General features: G+C 36.9%; 2 protein-coding genes across 3 annotated transcripts in view; one reads left to right on the top strand and one right to left on the bottom strand.

The window, feature by feature from the left end:
* The window catches only part of CMSS1 (cms1 ribosomal small subunit homolog), a 333,908-nt gene that overhangs the window by 30,222 nt on the left and 283,038 nt on the right, over positions 1-20,648 (top strand). The gene's annotated exons all lie outside the window — the stretch shown is intronic.
* The window catches only part of FILIP1L (filamin A interacting protein 1 like), an 86,554-nt gene that overhangs the window by 6,184 nt on the left and 59,722 nt on the right, over positions 1-20,648 (bottom strand). The window contains exon 1 of one of the 2 annotated variants that reach the window (XM_067546144.1): positions 16,271-16,356. The exons of the other annotated variant lie outside the window; for it this stretch is intronic. Within the exon in view, the coding sequence (XP_067402245.1) occupies positions 16,271-16,281 (11 nt within the window). The 5' untranslated portion in view covers positions 16,282-16,356. Of the gene's footprint in view, positions 1-16,270; positions 16,357-20,648 lie in introns of those variants that run through there. 2 annotated transcript variants of the gene reach the window in all.

Raw genomic sequence — 20,648 nt, 5'->3', positions numbered from 1 at the left:
ATTTATGGTATTATATCAGTGCTGTTATGTATTTGTCGAGATTGCAAAAGTAAAATAAATTGCTTTAACAACATAAATATTTCCCTTGTATTTTTTTTTGGATGTGAGCATTCTCTTGTAATGTTTGCAGTTCACACTACAGTATTAGCTAACCAGAAAGTTAAATTGACAAGAAAAAAATGAAACAAACTAGTCAATTTTCATGGTACAGATTGAAAATTCCTTCCTGAAAACATTTAGACCTTGATCCTCCAATGAGCTCTGCGTGAGTGGACCTTGAGAGACTCACTCTAGAGGTCTTTCCAGGTGAAGCTCATTACAGGATCAGGACTTGATTACCTACAGGGTGTTGTATTTTCTTCAGTGGGTACATTTCACAGAAGCAGTACACCTGGTGGTAAGTGTGCATTTACTTTTTGTGCTTCACTCAATCAGTCCTGAAACAGCATAAAAGGGGAAGAGAAAATTTGATTTTGTACAATGTTCTGAAGTTTAATAATTTAAGTTGTGTCTATAATATAGTTAAGTTCATTTATTTCTTTTTAAAAATGTGATTTTTAACCTGCCAAGTCTCCTTTAAAAGACCCTAATACATTTTACTGGAGAGTGATCAATTTTACTATGCGTGAAGAACAGGAAATCATCAGTCAAAAAGAAGGCTGTCCAATTAGGTTAAATATTTGAATTATTTTCATTTTGAGTTGTATTTCATAAGAATGCAGTTGCATTTTAGAAAAAGGTAGATACATCATTTAGACAAAGCATTCATAGACAATTCCAAGTACTTGCTCCCATGGGACTACAAGAGCACTTACTGAATCCAGTCCAGCAAAAACAGGTCTTGGAAGCTGTTTTTATAGACATGAATGTTAGGTAGTTAAACAGAGTCAAAGCAGTGTCTTATTACTGCTTGTCTTCAGAGTTTCTGTTATAGTTATATAAGCTATTAACCTTATTCTGGTTTATTATCACACTTATATATGCAATGCCAGTTGCCTATTCTTTACAAAAAATCGTATTTGTCATCCTTGAAACTCTCATTTGTTCATCATAATTGATTTTTTTTCAGTGCACATATAGGCTGTTGGAGTCTCCCGACATGTTTAACTCTTTCCTCCTCTTCTCCATACCTAACTGCTCATAGCTTAGATCATACTAGTTACATTTAATATCATATGACTATCTGTCTCTTATAAAAAATATCTGATAGCACATTGTCTTACAGTGTCATGTGATGTTTTGTAAGTGGGATTTTCAAGTATCCTCATGTACTGTTACATTAGTATAGTGTGGCTGAATTTTTTGTGGGAGAGTAGAGGAAGTGCTCTCCCTTTAAGTTTGTGTTGTGAGGAAACTAAAGAGATTGTGGCAGGGATGAGATCATAAGTTCCTTGTTTTTGTAATCTTTTGCGTCTCGCTCTGCTTCTCATATTTAGTCTGTTCAGAAGTGATTTTTCTTTTTTAAGTACTAAGAATAAAAGAGACCAACGTTTCTGTACAGTGAGCCCTTGAAAAGGACAAGTTCTTAAGGATATAACGGAAAGGGGCCTCAGCCTGTTAAATTTGGACCTTGACAAGTTTCCCTTCAAATAGTGAGGGCACTGCTGTAGCTGGAGTTTTGTTCAGGCCATAGAAATGACAGATCTTTTAAGTGCCGAAGATACACAGCGACTTTTATAAAGCTTCAGATTAATATTTTTTAAGATTATTTGATATTCTGGTGTCATCTTTGAAGATATGTGTAAACCTAAAATATTCTCTGTATTTGTAAAGCTTAAGGATAATTAAGTTAATTTTTAAGATGCCATTCACCAAATATTCTGCAGGTATCAACTTGAGGAGACTTGTTTCTATGTTTTGGACATGTATTTGAAATTATTGTATATAATGTAAATAAAAATGCTAAAGTGAAAGTTTGAAATGTAAATTTAAATCGTGACTCTTACTCTTAGTCTGAGGCATTCCTCCCAGTAACTACTACAGCCAAAGTCTGGCCATCAACAAGAGAAGAAAAATGCTTCATCACTTCTGGAAAATCCCACAAGTTGGTGTGAGTTTTGACACCAATATAGTTAAGTATTTCTTTCCGGAAGAAAGCCATCTTCTATAGTTTATGGCAGTAAAGCTTGGCTTTACTCATTATTTTCCAGTCTCAGGATGTGTATGCTTATATTTTTCCTCCCTTATGATCCTGCTTATTGATGTGTAATGTTTATGAATACCTATGTATTACTTTATTGGTGCTTCCTTTTTTCCTTTTATAACGAAAGTCAAAGGCTTTCAAAATTACGGCAGTGACAGCATACCACAACTATAATGTAATATATTGGCTTTATCTGGATCAGTCAGCACTTTCCAACAGAATGGTAACACTTTATTTTAAAATTGTATATCTCAATATTTGACATAATTTTAAAAAAAATCATTTTTTAAAACAATGTCCAAATTTGAACTAAAGGAAAATTAATGGCACTTCAGATACAAGACCTATGAGCACTTTCAGACAAATGTCTTGATGTGAAAATTTAATTTAAAATGGGAACTCTCACAATGAGGTATTTTCTCCATGGGACAGTTAATCACATCTTTATATCATGCTCATAATCCTAAATTGCTTTACAGACTTAACACATTCCTCCTATACAATTATACAGGGACCTGTGCTGCTACCTCTAGATGAAATTCAACAGCAACAGTTTAGGACAAGAAGTGAGGAATACCTTATCCATTCATAACTGTAGAGTATAGATAACCAGAATCTATTTACCTGAATTGGAAGTTAGTCATGATATTGGGCGTGCGTGCGTGCGCGTGCACACATATGCGAGTAGTTGTGTGCAGGAGAAAAAATAAGTAATAGACTCTATAACAACCAATGATGTTTGGGACCTTGCTTTTCGTCTTACTCTAAAACGCAATGCCCCTTTAATATTCTGCCAGAGACACCAGTTCAGTATTGACTTCTAAGAACCTGTATTAGTTCTTGAGTTATCAACCACAGTTCTTCCTTTATCTAGATGTACCTTGGCGATTATCCATCCATACCATGGCTCACATAACCCTATTCAGCTGGAGATCTGTTGGGATCATAAACCAAAGGCTCTGTGGTCTGGATGCACATGAGTAACTTAAATTATGGAAATTAAAATGAAACAGGGATAGAGAAAGTAATATGCCCCAATAGGTGTATCAAGATATAATTTATCTGCTGGGCTGCCATGTGTGTCTTCAAAGGGGACACTTTTAACTTGACTCTTTTGATTGACTAATTTCAGAAGATTTAAAAGTTTTTGATGGAACACTGTACTTTGAGAATGTCACACAATCAAAACAAAAAAGAGAATAACTTTAAGAAACAGTATACCCATCTTCTAAACAGTATGTCCTGATTTTTTTATCAATTCCTTGAAAAACACATGTAAGTTTGTCTGCTCCCCTTTTGATATTTATTAGGTCTTTTGTGCAGTCCTGAGAACAGCAGCAAAAAACATGCTAGGGTCTTCCCTGTCTCCCCACTTTGTCCCTCTTTTATGTGACTGCCTCCTTGATTTCAGTTCAAACTTTGGTGTTATTGCTAACTGTTCACTTGTAGGGCTTTGGGAAATGTGTTCACAGAAACTCCTCCCCATTAGAAGTGCACAAGAGTAATGTGCTTATGCATAAGGCTGAAGTTGAACTGACCAATAACAAAACTGTGAAAATGACTATGCCCAACAAGTATTATCAATACTCAAAATAAATGGTTTTGGCTTACTCCCAGCAGTTCATGTGCTGAAAAATAATTTTTGTCTAATTTCTTATAGTTCTAGCAATCTCTGGTGTTTCAAGTAACAGTAGGGAGCTTTTAAAGTTATTGGTGTCAGTAATTTTTTTTTTGGTTTTTTTTTTTTTTTTTTTTTTTTGGTCTAAATAATTTGACTGCATTTTGTTTTGGAAAAACATAGTTACAAGTTAGGTCTGTACTAACTAGACTTTGGTAGTGAGCGTTGCTTGGAGTTATCCTTGAAAAACTCCCACAGATAAGACCACAGCTATTGGAGGACATGGCAGTCTGAGTTATGAGCTGTACTTTTCTGTTGTTACATTTTGAGATACAGCTTTGCCCCCTCCCCCACATCCACTTTCTTGAATTTAACAGCTTTCTGAGTAATTTTTGTTTGATGTTAGAATTGACATCTATTATTGTTAATATGTCAGTGGTATATAATTGTGCATGCAATAAGAATGTTAATCTTTTTCTGTTCTGAAGACTTGTTTCCTCTTTGACTGTCAGTTTTAAATGAACTATTAATGTTGTGGTCACACCTGGAATGATGCTTTTATTTTTTTGGCTAATAGTTTGTTGTTGTTTTTCCTATTACCATAGTGCATCCTTTTTCCATCTTCCTTTTTGCAAAGCAGACCCTGTGAAGCCAGAAATAAAGCAAGTAACTTCACATGCAACACCAGAGTTGGAACTCCTTGAATTTACGTCATCCAGCAAATTATAGTTTTGCAGATGGAAAGCTTACAGAAGGAAATGGAAAGATGAGCCTTGAGAGATGTGGTATAGTGGTCAGAGAAACAGGACTATGAGGCAAGAACTCCTGATTTCTAATCCAAACTGTGCCTCTGCATTCCTCTTTGGCTTGAACAAGTTAAATTCTACACCTCAGCTTTTCCATCTATGAAATGGGGATAATAAAATTGACCTATCTGACAGTATATTTTGAGAATTAAATGATTAAAGTTGAAAAATGCTTTAAAAGTGCTAAGTATTGCTATTTCTCAAAAGTCAAGGCAGATGCAACGAAATCCATTACTAATTTTGTATTCAAAGATTACAAATTGATTATATTTTTAACAAATTTGAATTTATGTGGGAAATCTGTGTCCTACAGCCTGTTTGTATCTTTTTTAAAGTGCTTACTGTATAATGTATTGCTGGAAAACTCTGTCTTTCTCAGCAACTTGTTATTAAATCCCTCTCAGGTAGCTGCTGTTACAAAATACTCACAGCCTTGAAGATAAGCATCTGTTTTGATTGGTTGGTAATTCTTGTTAAATTTTCTCTGTGGGCAAGTATATGTGGAGGTGGGTTTTGTTATCTCTGCACAATATGAGTATCAGCCTGTATACTACTGCTATAACACAACAGGTAAAAACTATGTACAAGAGTATCTGTGTTGACAGTATAAAATCTTTTTGTAATTCTTCTATAGCACCTTCCTTGAGCATCTCAAAACATGTTATCAAAATGAATGCATTAATCTTCCCAACCCCCCTGTATGGTAGGAAAATATTCTTGTTCTCTCTTCACAGATGGGGAAGTGAAGGCATGGAGTGATTAAGTGATTTACCCAAGTTAAAACAGGGGTCTCTGGCAGGGCTTGCAATAGAACTAATATCTCCTAGTCGGTGGCTAAACTTTGCATTTTTGCAGTAAATGCTATCTAGTTAACAGGTCCCAGAATGTGTATTTTCTAAGTAAGTTTTATTTATTGTTCATAGAATCACAGCAGTGCATATGCAATAACATTTTTTGACACAGCTCTGAAGTTTCAAGGGCAAAATAAATTTGCTTTGATTTCAGATCCTACAGCTAAGCATGCATAATTACTGCTAATTAGCATACATACTATAATATTCTACAGATAGTTAAATTTTAAGGTGACAATAAAAATACTATATAGGGGGCCCTGACTACATTCTATTTAAATGTAGTTCCTAGCCCAGGATTACAACTGTGTTTTTTGGCCCATCTAAACTGAGGGGGTAAAATGTGGACCTGGTCTTATAGCCCATGGTTGTGTGAGTGGTTTGCTGCTAACTTCAATGGCTACAGGACAGAGCTCTTTATTTCAAATTTGTTTAGTTGGAACTGTGTTTGAACCCTTTTTCCAAACATGATGAAAATGCCGCAGTAAAAAAGGACTGAATTTTGTCTCTGGTTTCTAATCAGAGCTATTTAAAAAAGCGAGTGAAATGACTGAATTGCCTAAGATATATTAGCTGAACATAAGCCTTGTTGATGAAGCCTGCGGTGAAACCTGCAACTTCAGGTCCGTATCAGAAGCGTCTCTTTAAGTCATCCCTGAACATAGTTTATTACTGTTCAATTTTTTAAAATACCTCTGACATGCAATTTTTAGGTGGTTTCTACACAGATTACTGTTTGTAATTTGTTGGTTATTCTGTTCCTTTGTATAACATGGTTGTGTCTTACATGATACTTCTGTTACTGTTTTGTCTTTCTGATAGTGATTCACCAGGAGCTGTGCTGATATCTTGACCAGCACTGAGCATAGTTATGCAAGTACCCCAATACAAAAAAATTTGTACTTAAATTTAGCTAATATTTTTAGGATGACTTCGAGAATGGCTATTTTCCAACAATAACTCATCCTGTTACTCAGAGGAGACTGGTTGGCCATAAATGTCATTTTCCCACAGCATTTCCAGGAACTAGATGTTCTCTGAAACAATTTTAACATGTATTATATAGAAATAAATGTCTGGGCCAAATTCTCAGCAAAGAATAGGCAGAATGGGTGGCATGCTACCATATCTGTTGTATACTGCTGGTGTATGATGTATGGCTCTATTCATAGACCTTCAGTACCAAAATGCAGGCCTGTACTATGAAGTGAAAGCAGAGCTCCTTTAGCTGTAGTAGCAGGCTGCTGTAGTTGCCAGTGTCAGCCACTGGCTCACATGGCAATCACTTTCAATAAGCCATTACATTATACATTCATGCTAATCGGGTAATAATCTCATTGTGTGCAATTACTTTTTTTGATGTAGTTTTGTGGGCATCAATCCATTGTGTTGGTGGCAGAAAAACCTTAATTGTTACCGTAAATTTTTGTTGATGCTAAATTTTCTTAAGTATTATAGTCAAGCCTTTACAAACAAAAGACCTTACTAAAATTAGGTTTACATAAATGGTCTGGATTTGTTTAATAACAAAATCAAAAGTAAATAGGAGAAATATTTGCAGTGAAAAAAACCCTTCCACATAACTTTTCATTTATGATCTAAATATGAATCTTTTCAGCTAAACCTGGTAAAGTGAACACATCCATTTCTCTCAAATGTGGCAATGTCATGGCAGTGCTCTATATCTGAGGCTATTAGTCAGGACCACTTTGAAGCTATCACTGGTGTAGACTGCCGCTACCAGGACTGCTTTAGAGTGTTAATTTCAGAAAATATGTTATCCATTCTCCAAAGATTGCTTTTTTCTCTGCAAGTATAATTCAAGGTGTTGATGTTGTCTGTCTATGATTTTCCCTAACCTTTTGAGGTCAGCTGAATCATTCTTGATAAACATCTTAATCTGAACAAGTCAAGGCTGGAAGTGTGTACAGGGTATCTGGAAATTTCATCTTCTCCTGGTTCACTGGAACATGAGTCCGTTGACCATAAGCCTTGGACGTGGCAATCGGAATATTTCCTATCACAGGCTTTTGCTTGAGGGGCTGATTGTAAGGCAGTTACAGGTTGGTTGTTTTAGGAGCAGATTGTAGAATGGGTGTCTATAATCAACAAATAATGTTGATATCACTCAGTGAGTAATGTATATTCTTTTAAGGACAGTATTGTAAATGTGACTAAGGGCTATTTGATAGGTACATTTGATAAATTTAAATAACTCATTTAATAATACATGATGGGACAAAAATAGCCTTGCTGTTGCAGCATCTATTCATTGTCTTTTAATTAAAGAATGTCTTTCAAATTTATTATTGAATAGTAAGAACCAAGGATCAATTGTTTCTTGTGTATCAGAATAGGGTTTTCTGTTTTCCTATAGCTTAATGTTTTACTGCATTTAGGTTCAAATTCTTTGCTTTAACATGAAAGACACAGTTGGAAATCCTTTTAGTCCTATACCCACTTGAAATGTGAATAGCAGTGTGTTTCTAGAATCTGCTTCTGTTGTCTAGCTGTCTAAACACAGGCAGTGGCTAAGACTGCTTGCTTTGGAAACCAAATGTTTCTTTATTTCATAGGGGAAGAATTAAAATTGGTTGGGTGAAAAAAGTAGATTTACTGCTTATAACCATGCTGCCTGTGGCCAATAGTTTCTTAATATATTTTAAAACTGGTCTATCGCTTTTCAGCCAACAGAGACACTTATTTTTCCATAACTCTTCTGTTTCGTCTTCTTTTTTTAAAACTATTTAACAGTCTCTCTAACCAACAGAAGTTGTCTAATAAAAGATATGACTTCACCCACCTTGTCTTTCTAACAGATCAGTTCATTTATGGGGGAAGAGAAGGACTATATATGTGCATATCACCATCTCCCATTCCCACCCCTGTAAGGGTATTTAGGTAACGATTGTGAGAGCATTAATCCTTTAAAAAAAAAACTTCTTTCGTGAACTACTCATTCTGCAGCATTTTCCTTACCACTTTATTGCACCAAGAATTGATTTATGCCTCTGTGGTTTTGTATGGCTGAAAGCCTTTGACTACATGCAGTACTTTAGTCAAAGGGCTTATCTTACACAGTGGGGTAATGTGCACTATAGGGGTGTGATTTCTAAAGTGCACTAACATGCCTGTGCATTAATGGGTCCGTTTAGACCTTGTTGGTACACCCGAAAGGTTCCCTAGTGCACTTCAACGTATATCTCTATGTTAAAGAGCACGAGGCAGGGAACCTTCAGTGCACATCAGCAGGGGCTACACGGACCAATTAATGCGCAGCATGGTAGTGCACTTTAGACACCCGAGCCCAAAGACAGGCTTTTGTGAGAGCAAGTAGCTGTTTTCCATGTAAAATCTATACAATACTTGCAGTTTTCATGCAACATAGAAATGGCAAAATTGTTTTGGATGTCCTATCTTGATCCCCTCCCCCCACCCATCACTCCTGCCTTTGCTGATGATCTGTAGTGTTTAGGTTACATTTCCATATTTTCAGCTGTCACTTTTATTCCTTATATAATAAAATTTATTTTTTATCATTAATTTAAAAGTGAGTTCAAATGCAGAATGTGAAAAGAAAACCTCATCTCTAGAGTTCTGTGTCATCTTAAAGACTAACAAATTTATTTGGGCATAAGCTTTCGTGGGCAGAAACCCACTTCGTCGGATGCAAAACAGACTAACACGGACTGTTTGCTAAAACAGACTAACACGGCTACCCCTCTGGAACTCATCTCTAGAGATTCTTGCTGTTGATTTGTTACCATACCTTTTTAGCTGTGGGATATCAAAGGGTCAATGACAGGACCTAAGGTGGACCCTCCTCTAAATCTGCAATTTTTTAATAACTCCTCCTCAAAATAGAAAAATTTGGTCTTCAAAAGGATGGTGGAAACAGTCGAAGGCTTTAGGCTGATGAGGTGGGACCCAGACTGTCTTGGCCAGAAATTTCCATAGTGCCTACTTCAAGAAACCTTGAGCCTTATTTTTCAGAGATGCTGAGCACCTACAATTCCAATTAAAGTAAATAGGGGAGATACCTTCAGCTTGATTTCCAGAGGTGCTGAATGCCTATCTCAGCTTGGGCACCAAGAAATGGAGGTGTCCAAGATCAGTGGTGACTTTTGAAAATGTTGTCCTTAGTATGGTAAGATGGATGTAGTTGTTGTGTCGTGTATACTATATTGTCTTTCTGTTCTATTTCTGTCTCTCTTTTATGAATGAGCAAGGGATTTAAATTGAAGAGTCTTGTCACTTTTAGTCTACTGTCAGCCCAAAGCAGGGCAGAGGGACTGTGAGTGCAGTGTACATATTTCTTCTCAAGTTACAAGAACACCTGCCTCTGATCCCCAACAAATCAAGTCTCCCTTGTTTGCTTTGTTTGGGCTGCACATCTCACTAGCTGCAATATTAAGATTGTTGTAGAATTTGTTTTGGAGGGTTGATAATTCCCCACCCCCCCATATCAGGGAGACACTGTTTAGAAAAATAAAATTGCCATTTAGGAGTGAGAAACATTTTGGGCCTCCCAACATTAGTGATTTCCCTGTCAAGGATGCAAGTCTCTTGTCTAGTTGGGAATTTTGTTTATGTTGCTGGTGAAAGGCTTTATCTCATTATATAAAAGAGTGCATGGTGCTACTTTGCAAATCAAGAATATTTTTGTAATAGGTAGAAATCTTTGCACCTAAATTAACTGAACACTTGCTTTGTTCTCATGCAAAATCATTAGCAGCACTTGGAGATCCTGGTTTTCAGAAATGCGCACCCAATTTAGGGTGCTCTGTGATGGATTTCAGGTATTCAGATCACTATTTAGCTGTGGAGTTGGGTGCCTTTTTTAGGTGTCCAGCCTTACAAATTAGGTCTACTTTGTTCATGCAGCTGTTTCACAGAGAGATCAGAAATTAAACTGTTCCACTTGAAAGTTCTGCTAACTCTGAACAAAGTATTACGTTGGGAGGAATATTTTAAAGTTGAAAACTAGGGCCTAAGGGGATTACTAGGTACCCCCCCATGTAATGTATGTGTAGCTAATTATGATACACAAAAGGTTTAGAAGCCTGTTTTCCCTGATGCAATGAATGACATCCCATGTTTAGTTCCAGGTGATTTATAGGCAAGTCTGATATTGTTAAAATCTCCTAATATCTCAGTTTGGATATGCTGACTGCACCTCATGTAACTTTTATGCCAGAAAATGGATAAAGACAACAATTTAAAGAAACATGGAGGTTAAACATAATTTTAAAATAGTTTTTGTTGATTGTACACGTAACACCATAGATCATTAAAAAGGAAAGAACTGTAGAAGTATAATCCACTTTTTTCTGTTGTTGCAGTTTATCTTTTGTGCTTTTCTCGGGGCAGTGACAATATGCTACTAAAAACTTGTCTATGTGGCCCTAAGGGGTGTGGACTGTAGCGCACGCTAGCATGCTGCTCATCCTGCACGGATGCTGCTTGCATGAACTAAAAGGTACCTAGTTTGTATTAACATTGTCCTGGCTACATTAATGCGAATTATGTACCTTTTAGTTTGTGCCAGCTGAATACACACAGGGCAGTTAGAGCACAACAATTCAGTATGTGCTGCAGTTTGTACCCCCATAGTCCACCCTGTGGCACAGGGTAGACATAGCCTTAGTTTCAGTTGTGTTTCTAGTTAGTTTTCTCTCTTAGTTTGTCATGGATATGCTGCAATATTTGCTTTGCAAACACTGAAGAAGTTAATTGATTTTTTTTTTTTAAATCCACCTGTTTACTCTGAATTCTAAAGAAACTTCATTGAAATTGATAGGCTTAAGGCATATCTTTATAAAATGTAAATTGTTGCCAAATTTGACTTGACATTGGAAGATTATATCTATGATGCTGTTCCGTGGTAGCTGTGGGGGGAGCCTACAAAGGAAAATACAGTTGGACTTGTGTTTCCTCTTCTTAGAATTTTGAAATATTATAAAAAGCCCTGAAAACATTTTGTCAAGAAAGATTTTTTTTTTCTTTATATTTTTTAAATCTTGAAGTATTTATTGCGGTAGCGCCTAAAGACCCCAATTTGGATTGGGACCCATTGTGCTGGTTGTTGTGCATACATAGAAATGGAAAATTCAGATCTGGTCTATTCTGGCAGACTTGAACAATGTTGGACGGAACGCCTTGCAGGATCAGGGAGGGTTTGTTTTGCTTACAGAGGCGTCTGAAGATGCAGAAAAACCTGATTTGGATGATTGTCAACCAGGTTTTACTTTTCAGGACAGAAAAGTGCTGCAATCTTAAAGCCAAATTTTCCAAAGTAGTCACTAATTTTGGTTGCTCAGCCTGAAGTACATAGGATCCAGTTTTCTGAATGGTTGAGCACCCACACTTCCAATTCATGTCATTTGGGATTGCCGTTGCTCAGTTCCCCTAAACGTTAATCTGTTGTGTTCTGCTGAGATGGCTCAGCATCAGCATACTTTGTTCTGGGGAAGTCAACTGGCTGTATGCTCCATCTGAAGCTGAACTAAAAGGGGCTACACATGTTGTCAGCCTGTGCGTGATGGGATATGCACAGAGGGTGACCTCTGCAGTAGGAAAGGGAATGGTGCATTGTATACCTGAATGTGCAGGATAAAAGGAATAATTTTTTGTTTGTTTCTGAAATGCCCTGTAGGCAGATTGGTTTGAACATTCAGCAGTTTCTAATGAGATTCATCCATTTCATTTACTTCTTTGTAAAAGGATTATATTATGACATTATTTTATCATGTATGCCTTAATTTTGCCTTCACAGAATTTAATCTATTTCTAACCTGTTGCTTAAAATTTTTCTCTTCCCCTCCCATTTCCCTCTTCCTTCTCCTCCTTGTCCTTTCCTACTTAAGTTGTCCTAATGTGGAGACAGCACTGAAAGAGAGATCCTGACTTTGGATTTTACTGGAGGTTACTGATCACTACAAAAAAACACTTTAAAACCTTTTTCTCCTGGGTCTCTGAACGCTTGAGAAGAGATTGTTCTAAAGGCCTGACCCTGCACTATTGGTTCAGTCATTGGGGGTTTTACTATTGACTTCAATAGGATCAGTTTGGGCCCTGAAAACTCAAACAAAACTGGCTCCTGTCTCATTCAGAGAAAACAGTGGCAGATTTCAAACTAAGGGCATAATCCTGAAGGGTGCTGAGTGCCTCAGCTTCCATTGACTTAATTTACATAAAAGGTCTGGACCTTACATTTTGAATTTTTTGGTAGTGCCCCATGCCCACCTGGAGTTGAATACTAAGCAGTTTGATGAGTCAGTGGTTGAACTGACCAGCATTTCACCCGCAACAAACTAGCTCAGAGGAAGCCGTAGGAGTTTCAGGGGTAGAAACCATTCAATAAGAGACAGACAGATAGACATAAACAATTAAAAATAATTCACATTATCAGTAATATATAGTTTTTGTGTTCTTACCAGTTAGAAGATAGGTGAAAGCATTAGATTGAACTCTTAGTGAGTTAGATATTAAAATCTTTACTTAGTGGGCTTAAAGTTTTAGCTACTTCTACAGTGTAAAATATTTAGGATACTATCTTGCAGATACCAGTTTTTAATTGTAATTGCATCAGTATTATTTAATTATTGCCACACCCAGGAGTTGCAGAACAGTTGCAGAAGAATGTACATCATTAGTAATCTTTCACTTTCCCATCTCTAAGTACGCTTGGCACAGATCTTTCTTAATAAAGGGATGGGCCTTTAGAGAATTTGTACGTAATGGGAATTGTAGTTGGGAGTGAAATTAAGAAGGGCTGGTTAGTATTCTCACATTGGGTGGGTGTTTTTGAAGAGTCCATCCCACGATTATGAAAATCATATAGAAGTACCGGAAATTAGCAGTCAAGCAGTGACATGATTTAACTGGAATTGATGGGGAGGAGGGACAATTAAAAGTCCTGTTATGGTGATGGAAAACTAGTTAGATACTATTTCTTTTCTTGGGAGGAAAGGAGGAAAAATAGGAATGTCATGCAGTTTTTCTTAGAAATTATATTTCACACAACTAATGGTGTATTCTTAATTACCATTGACTGTTCTTAACTTTTCACACTAAGTGTTGTAATGCTTTCTACTGTATTACTATACTTAAATAAAAACTGTATCTTTGAAGACTGTTAATCAACTGTTCTCAATACATTCCTCAGGCAATACATTAAAATAACAAGTATTACTGGTTTTGGAGAGTGGAAAAAAAAAAGACTACACCTCTGACTTCATCATAATGAGATCTTTCCCTAAAACAAGCTGTAACCAATTTAAATACATTTACATGAAAGTCAGCACAGGTAGGAAGAAATAATTCACACTAGCAAAAGTGATAAATGGAGGGGGTGCAGAGCAAAGAACTGTAGATGGGTAAATTCAGTGGGCCAAATTCTTCTATGTAAATTAAATGAAGTTTTTCCAGATTTATGTCGGTGTAACTGAAAACAGAATTGGCTCAAGAAAGGGCAAAATAATGTTTTCTCTTAAATCTAATAAAAGGCTGACAGTGAGAAACACAGGTGTTAAGGCATTGATGGATGCTATGATTTGCATCAGGCTTACCGCAGTTTGTAGTACAGATGGTATTGTGGGTATTGCTGAAACAGTAATTAATGGTTTCTGTTTCCCTCCTCTATTAGATTCAAAAGAGCTGAATAGTCTAAGGATGGAATTTTTCATTTCCAATTACTGTCTTTATCAAATAAACAATGTTTCTGTTGCGTATGAAATATTTCCAACTGAGTTGTCTGTTGTTGTTTACTCATCAAATTGTTGTGGACTCTCTTGTTCTTTGACTGTAAAGGAGCAGTTTCTGGGAATCTGTTACTCAACTGTTTTAAGCAGTCAGGTCTATTTTTTTCACTTCAGTGAATATTTCTCCTTTATACATTTGGTAATTACATTGTTTAACTTACTAAATCATGTATTAAATTAAATCTGTTGGACATAATATTTAGGGAACATCATTGCCTCTGTGTATTTGTTAAGTGATCATTGTCGGGGGCAGACGATAGAAGGCCACAGGTGTGGCAAAAAAGATTGTTGGGATTGCAGTGGAATCCAAACTTTTGTTTAAAAAAAAAAAATTAAACTTCCAGTTGTTTTGGTTGCTAGAATTCTTTTCACTCTGCAAATCACTATAGCGCTTTCTTGTCAACTGTGCAGCCAGTCAGACTTGAAAGCATCAACCGAGGTGTGAACTTTATCTGCTCATTATAATAGGGATTATTTTGAAAGAAAGGATGGGAAAGGTTATTACTTAAATGCCAATGCTAGTAATACATGAGTACCCAATTTACCATTAAAATTAAATTTAAGTTTATAAATGAAGTTATTGAAGCTATCTGAAAAATGCCTGTTGAATCTTTTTTTTTTTGACAAAAAGCAGAACTTCTTTTATTATGAAAATGTTAACAGACAATGTTTTAGTTTTCCAGCCAGCCCTAGTTCTTAGTTTATTGTGGGAAAAAGATGTTCTTAAAAAAAATTCATAACAGTAAATTTTGTAGCTTGTCATTAAAGGTGATAGTGTAGCAATGGTCATGGATGAAATATTTTCATTCTTCTCATGCATACTGCCAAACTAGAATCTTGCAGGATTTTCAACATTTAATAAAATAAAAAAAAACCTATGGCAGCAGTTTATGCAGACTCCTTTTGACCTTTTGGACAGTTAATAATAATTTTTAAAAGTAATGAATATGGATTTTTTGTTTACTTTATGGGTTAACGTGTAGGATGAGCTAGTCTTACTTTAAATATCTTAGAACTTAATTTGCATATTCAATTTATTGACTGTAGAATAACGAAAATGTAGTGTACACTTGGGACTTGATCCTGCAAATCTTTGTGCTTGAGTCTGTGTTTGTCTGCATAGTTCAGTTGTCTGCCCTGAGATTATGCCCCTGAATAAGGATTACTACTGAGAGTAACAGTTTACAGGATTGGGTCACATAAGAGAATGGAGTGTTTGTGCAGGATGGAGACATCAAGCACAATACCATATAGAGTCCAATTTTTGCAACGTTCTGAGCACCTTTTGAAAAGTGTTGAGTGCTCTCAACTCCTGGGAGGTTAGGATCTTACAGAATCAGCCCTGGAAGGTAATGAATTACCTCTAATTTTTAAAGTATCATCACTTGCTAGATGGCCAATAATTAAAAATCCTGAAACCAAGAACTGACAGTTCTTTCCTCTTTGTATTTGACATTTGCACACAAGATGCAGAAGAGGGAACTAGTGTGTGGGACTTGAATAGTTGTATACATTAAATTAGTTTCTGGTTTTAAACACAGTGTAATCTTACTACAAAGTAGTGCTCACAGCAATATTTTAACACTCAGTGTACAATTTAAATGTCTCTTTGTAAACTACAATAGAAGATGTTCAAAAGTATAAATAAATTCTAGTACACACATGTGTATGCATGTATTTTAATATATAGCATACACATATAAACACACCATATAAAGAGAAATGCAGTAGCTCTATTTAATATATTACAATACAGTTGGATTCTTTCCACAGTTTTAAATGCAGTCATTATTCTGTCCAGGCCATTTGGAAAGTGTGTGTAATTCATAGCTCTCCCTCTGCCCCCTTAACATTAAATAAATGCTTCAGATGTTGCATCTGCAGGATTTTTTATTTAAAAAAAAAAAAAACAACAACAGAAAAGTTTAGAATTTGTTTCAATAGTTATGCTAGTTTTGAGCAATATGACACATCTTCTGAATCTAGTGATTCTGGAAATAATCATTGATGCTGATGATTTTTAAGTGACCTTTCTTAACAAAAATGGCCATTGGTTGCTAAAAGAAGCTTTCCTCCCACCTCTCTCTTACCTTATATGCATGGACTGTAGAATTTCCTGGTTTAGCTATTGCTCTATGGTGTTGGGATTTCAGTTCTCCTAAGCATCAGAGATGTGAGCATTCCAGCAGTTGCACCAAACAATGAGAGATAGACTCCTTGCATGCCCCAAGCCTATGGAGCATTACGTCATTGCATTGCCATATAAGGAACTCCGTGTTGTGCAGACTCGTCGTGTCTGACTAGTGTACTTTAGTGATAGCCAGAACTTAGAAAGCTTATTAATGTGTTCTGGCTCCAGCTGACGCTCAGGACTGTGTGAAATATTTCATTTGTCTACCCAGTTCATGGCCAAAAAGAATGTGCGGAAGGCATGGGTAACAGCAGTTCCTCTTTATTATTGATAATAAAGTCATGGAAAGTCATTAGCTGATTAGTTTATAATATTTTCCTCTTAGGTTCTTAGCCCAGCATTAGAAAACCCATGGGCATCTTTCTTAATTAAGTTGCCTTGAAGGGGTTTGGTGGTTTTTTGTTTTTTTTTCTGGTTGTTTTTTTGTTTTTAGGATAATGAAAAATCTGAGTGTAGCTGAACTCCTCTGTGAGTGATATGAACTTCAAGCCTTCTCTTTTTTACTTTCTGTAAAGAGACATGGTCCACAGAGGATAATATTTTATTTCCTGATGATGTAACTACAAAACAATTCTTCAAGTGATGATGGGAAGGCCAGATGAAATCTATGTTTTTTCTTCAATGTTTTTCCTACAAAATCCTTTTTCCTTTTCACATGTTTGTGTTTCAGCTAACGCAGTTAGGAGTTCAACCAACTATTTTTAGTCAGAAGGTTTTAAAAGAAAGTAATAATTTGATTAAGGGACTCAGGGGACAAACAGGAAGATATAACTATAGGACTTAAAAATCTTATTTCCTCCCCACCACCCCCGCCACTCACACCCTAAAAAATATTGAGGCACTATCTGCAATATGCGGGAGATTTGCTTGCAGAAGCCCCATTTAGGGTTAATGGGAGTTAATGGGATAAACCCCTTACATATTGATGGGAGAATTAGACCATTAAATGCTTTCTAAACTGTTAAGTTCTGCTCTGCTAAATGGATTATGGATGCATCTGCTTTATTTTTGCACCCCTTGAAATTGTAGTCTTCAGATGAGTAGATGTGTGTGTTTACTTGAATCTGCTTAAAAGCTCGTAATAGAACATTTTTATTAAAATGCCAGTGTGATGGACGGTATTTGTGTTTAGATAGGGATATTATTTCCATGTGTTAGAACAAATAAATAACAAAAACATGTATTTTATGGAAAAGACAGTGTAAGCAGGATAAACCCATAGGGGTCAAACTTCTGCCCTTCAAAGGATGTTCATGTTTTACTCAAAAATTTCCATGGATTTCTTTACACCACTACTGCAGCAGAATTTACTTCAAATTCTGTCTTGTGTATGTAGATGTGTGTATGTATGGATGTGTGTGTATGTGCGTGTATATAATATTAAAAATACTTTGGGGGTATTCTGATTTGCTTGTGTGAGATGGATCAGACCTGTACATCTTTCAAACGTTGTTGGCATTATAAGTGCCCATATATAGATCCCTCCCAACCTGTTTTTTTGGGAGAAGGATATATCTTATTATGAGAGAGACAAGGTGAGTGAGGTAAATATCTTTTATTGCACCTTCTGTCAGTGAGAGAGAGACAAGATTTCGAGCCATGTTATGGTTTACCAGTGCTATGGATAGAACAGCATAATAATTTATTTAGCACTATAGGCAGATAACTGTCCATTGGCTGAAACTGGTGTTCAGATCCCTTAGCTAACATATGTTTGACCAGGAAACAATACTTTACACTTGTATGGTACTTTTCATCAGAGTGCTTTACAAACATTAATTAAGCATCACAATACCCCATTGAGGTGTTTTGCTCATTGGAAGGCCACCTCCTTAGTGTGGGTCTCGGCATCTGTTTAACAGAGCATAGCAGCACTACATAACACTTTCAGACAGGAAACGCAAGCGTTTCTTTCCCTTCTCCTTCCCCACTCTGTTTTATTCTGTGTCTTTCTCTCCCCGCTTCGTGCCTGGTCTCCATTGATTCATCCCATCTCCATGTTAAGTTTCCCTAGGTTCCATGTGCCCTTCCACATACAATGGTCCATTAGAATGATGCGTGCAAAACTTCACTGAGTAGAATGTCCCAGCAGCTCTATAAAACAGAAGGACCATCCTTCCCAATCTGGCTTTGTTTTGATGCGGCTTCAGGAACACCCTGCTGTTAAGGAACAAAGCCCAGCTAGTGCTGATTGTAAGCTTGTGACATTCTCCTGCCTATGTGGGGGCTGAGAGGGGGAGGGGAGAGGGGGCAGATGCAGATCACCCTATTTATAAATCCATGTTTATGGCAGGGACGGCCAAAGTATGACCTTGTAGTGTTCCTAATTAATCCTGCTCTGCAATAAAAAAGTTCACATCTGTGGCCCACTGCAAAGCAGCTTTGCCATAGTGCATCTGCCAAGTGTGTAATTACCTGTTTCCACTTGCTTCTTCTACAGTGTCACAGTTTAATAGGGGCTGGGATAAAGTACTATTTCAAGTACTAAGTTGAAATAGTGAAGAATTTTGTGTAAAGGAAATATGGGATAAGAATTTCAACCCACTGATTTAATACAATTTTTTTTAAAAAGTAGTCTGTGTGTAATAGGTTGCCCAAGAGCCTTTCTTGATGCCTGTTACACCTTTAGCTCAGAGTCTCTGGGTGAAATTCTGGCCTCATTGAATACAGTAGCAAAATTCCCTTTGACTTCAACAGAGACAGGAATTCACCTTTCTCAGGGTATGTCTGCACTGCAGCATGGGTTGACCGACTTAGCTAAAAACAGTAGTGTGGATGTTGCAGCGTGTTTGGTGGCACAGGCTACCCACCCGAGTACTGACCCTGAGGGTGAAGTGGGATTGTACTTGTTGGCTAGCCCGTGCTGTAATATCCAGACTGCTATTTTTAGTGCAATAGCTCGAGCAGAGCTAGTGTATTTGTCTGCCTACCTGGGCCCGGAGGCACAATCCTAAACTACAGTGTAGAAATACCCTTAATGATGACCATGCACCTTATACAAGTCAGTACTCATTTGCTTACCCCTAATCGAAGAGTGAGTCTTGATTTCCATTTTGTCATTATGCTGATTTCTAGTGTTTCTGTCGTAACGAATGCACGTACCTAATGTTCTAGGCTGCCCATGAGCCTTCAGGTTTGGAGCTCAGAGAGGCTTAAACCCAAACTGTGGCCACCTCAAAGGCTTACCTCGGCAGACCCCACCGCTGAAGCTGAGGTTTTCTGGTTTCCTTGAAGATGCTTGAAGTTGTCAGGATGCTGGCGTGTCCTATTCTTTTCAATTAATTTTATATGCAAACCAATGGAAATACTTTTAAAAAAAATTATTTATATTTTAAAACTTTGTATGCATCCTCCAGAAAGGATTGATTATGCTTGTGTGTTTCTGTGCTGTCAAAGGCCCAATCCTGCAAGATGCTGTTTATCATATATGTACATTAGGGTTCTAGATAGAGACAGCCCTCTTGGTCTTAATGAGTGTTAATCATACATCATCTTCCAGGAACTTCTATTAGCTTTGGGCACTTACAGAGTTTACTGATATTTCACTTCCCAACACTTTGTTTTATGCTAATCCTTTGCTATTTTAAGGTCGTTAAGTGACTTTGATGTTACTTTTATTTATTACTTGTACTGCAGTAGCACCTAGGAGCCCCAGTCATGGACCAGGACTTTATTATACTAGGCAATGTACCAACAGAGCAAAAAGATGGTCCCTGCCCCAAAGAGTATACAGTTTACATACATTCCTACATTTCTGCCAGTTCAGATTTTAGCAGAGGGAGTGAAGCAATCTTCATTCTACAAAACAATTGGCCCTACCTTGTACTCAAAGTGTATAAAAAGATGCAGTCCTTGTGAGTGAAACTTACTGCATCATTGGGCAGGACTGCAGAACATTAAGGACTGACAACCCTTCTCTACCATAAGAGTTAGAGAAGAGAGGGGAAAGCCTATTATTTAGGTCATTTTGCTTTTCTGTCTCCCTGAAAACAAGCTCAGTTTCCTTAGTGACTAATCATAGTTTTCAGATTTGTTGTTGCACTCGCAAGTATTACATCAGGATAGAAAACCAAAGAATCATAGAAATTAGAGACAAAAAGAAAACCCTATTAAGTCATCTAGTCTGTCCTACGCCAGTGCAGGATTGCTCCCTGTCGTATGTTCCTGAATGCTTTGTCCACTCCATTTTGTTGTTGGCTGTTAGATTACTCTTTAATTTCATTTCATTATTTAAATTGTGATATTGTCCACTCTGTGTAGGAGCTTACTTGAAGACA

This window comes from Emydura macquarii, unplaced genomic scaffold (genome assembly GCF_026122565.2).
Source record: "Emydura macquarii macquarii isolate MOO-44397 ecotype Brisbane River unplaced genomic scaffold, CSIRO-AGI_Emac_v2 contig_1119, whole genome shotgun sequence".
Lineage (NCBI taxonomy): Eukaryota > Metazoa > Chordata > Testudines > Chelidae > Emydura > Emydura macquarii.
The sequence above is the reverse complement of the archived record's forward strand: the minus strand, read 5'-3'. Positions and strand labels throughout refer to the sequence as shown.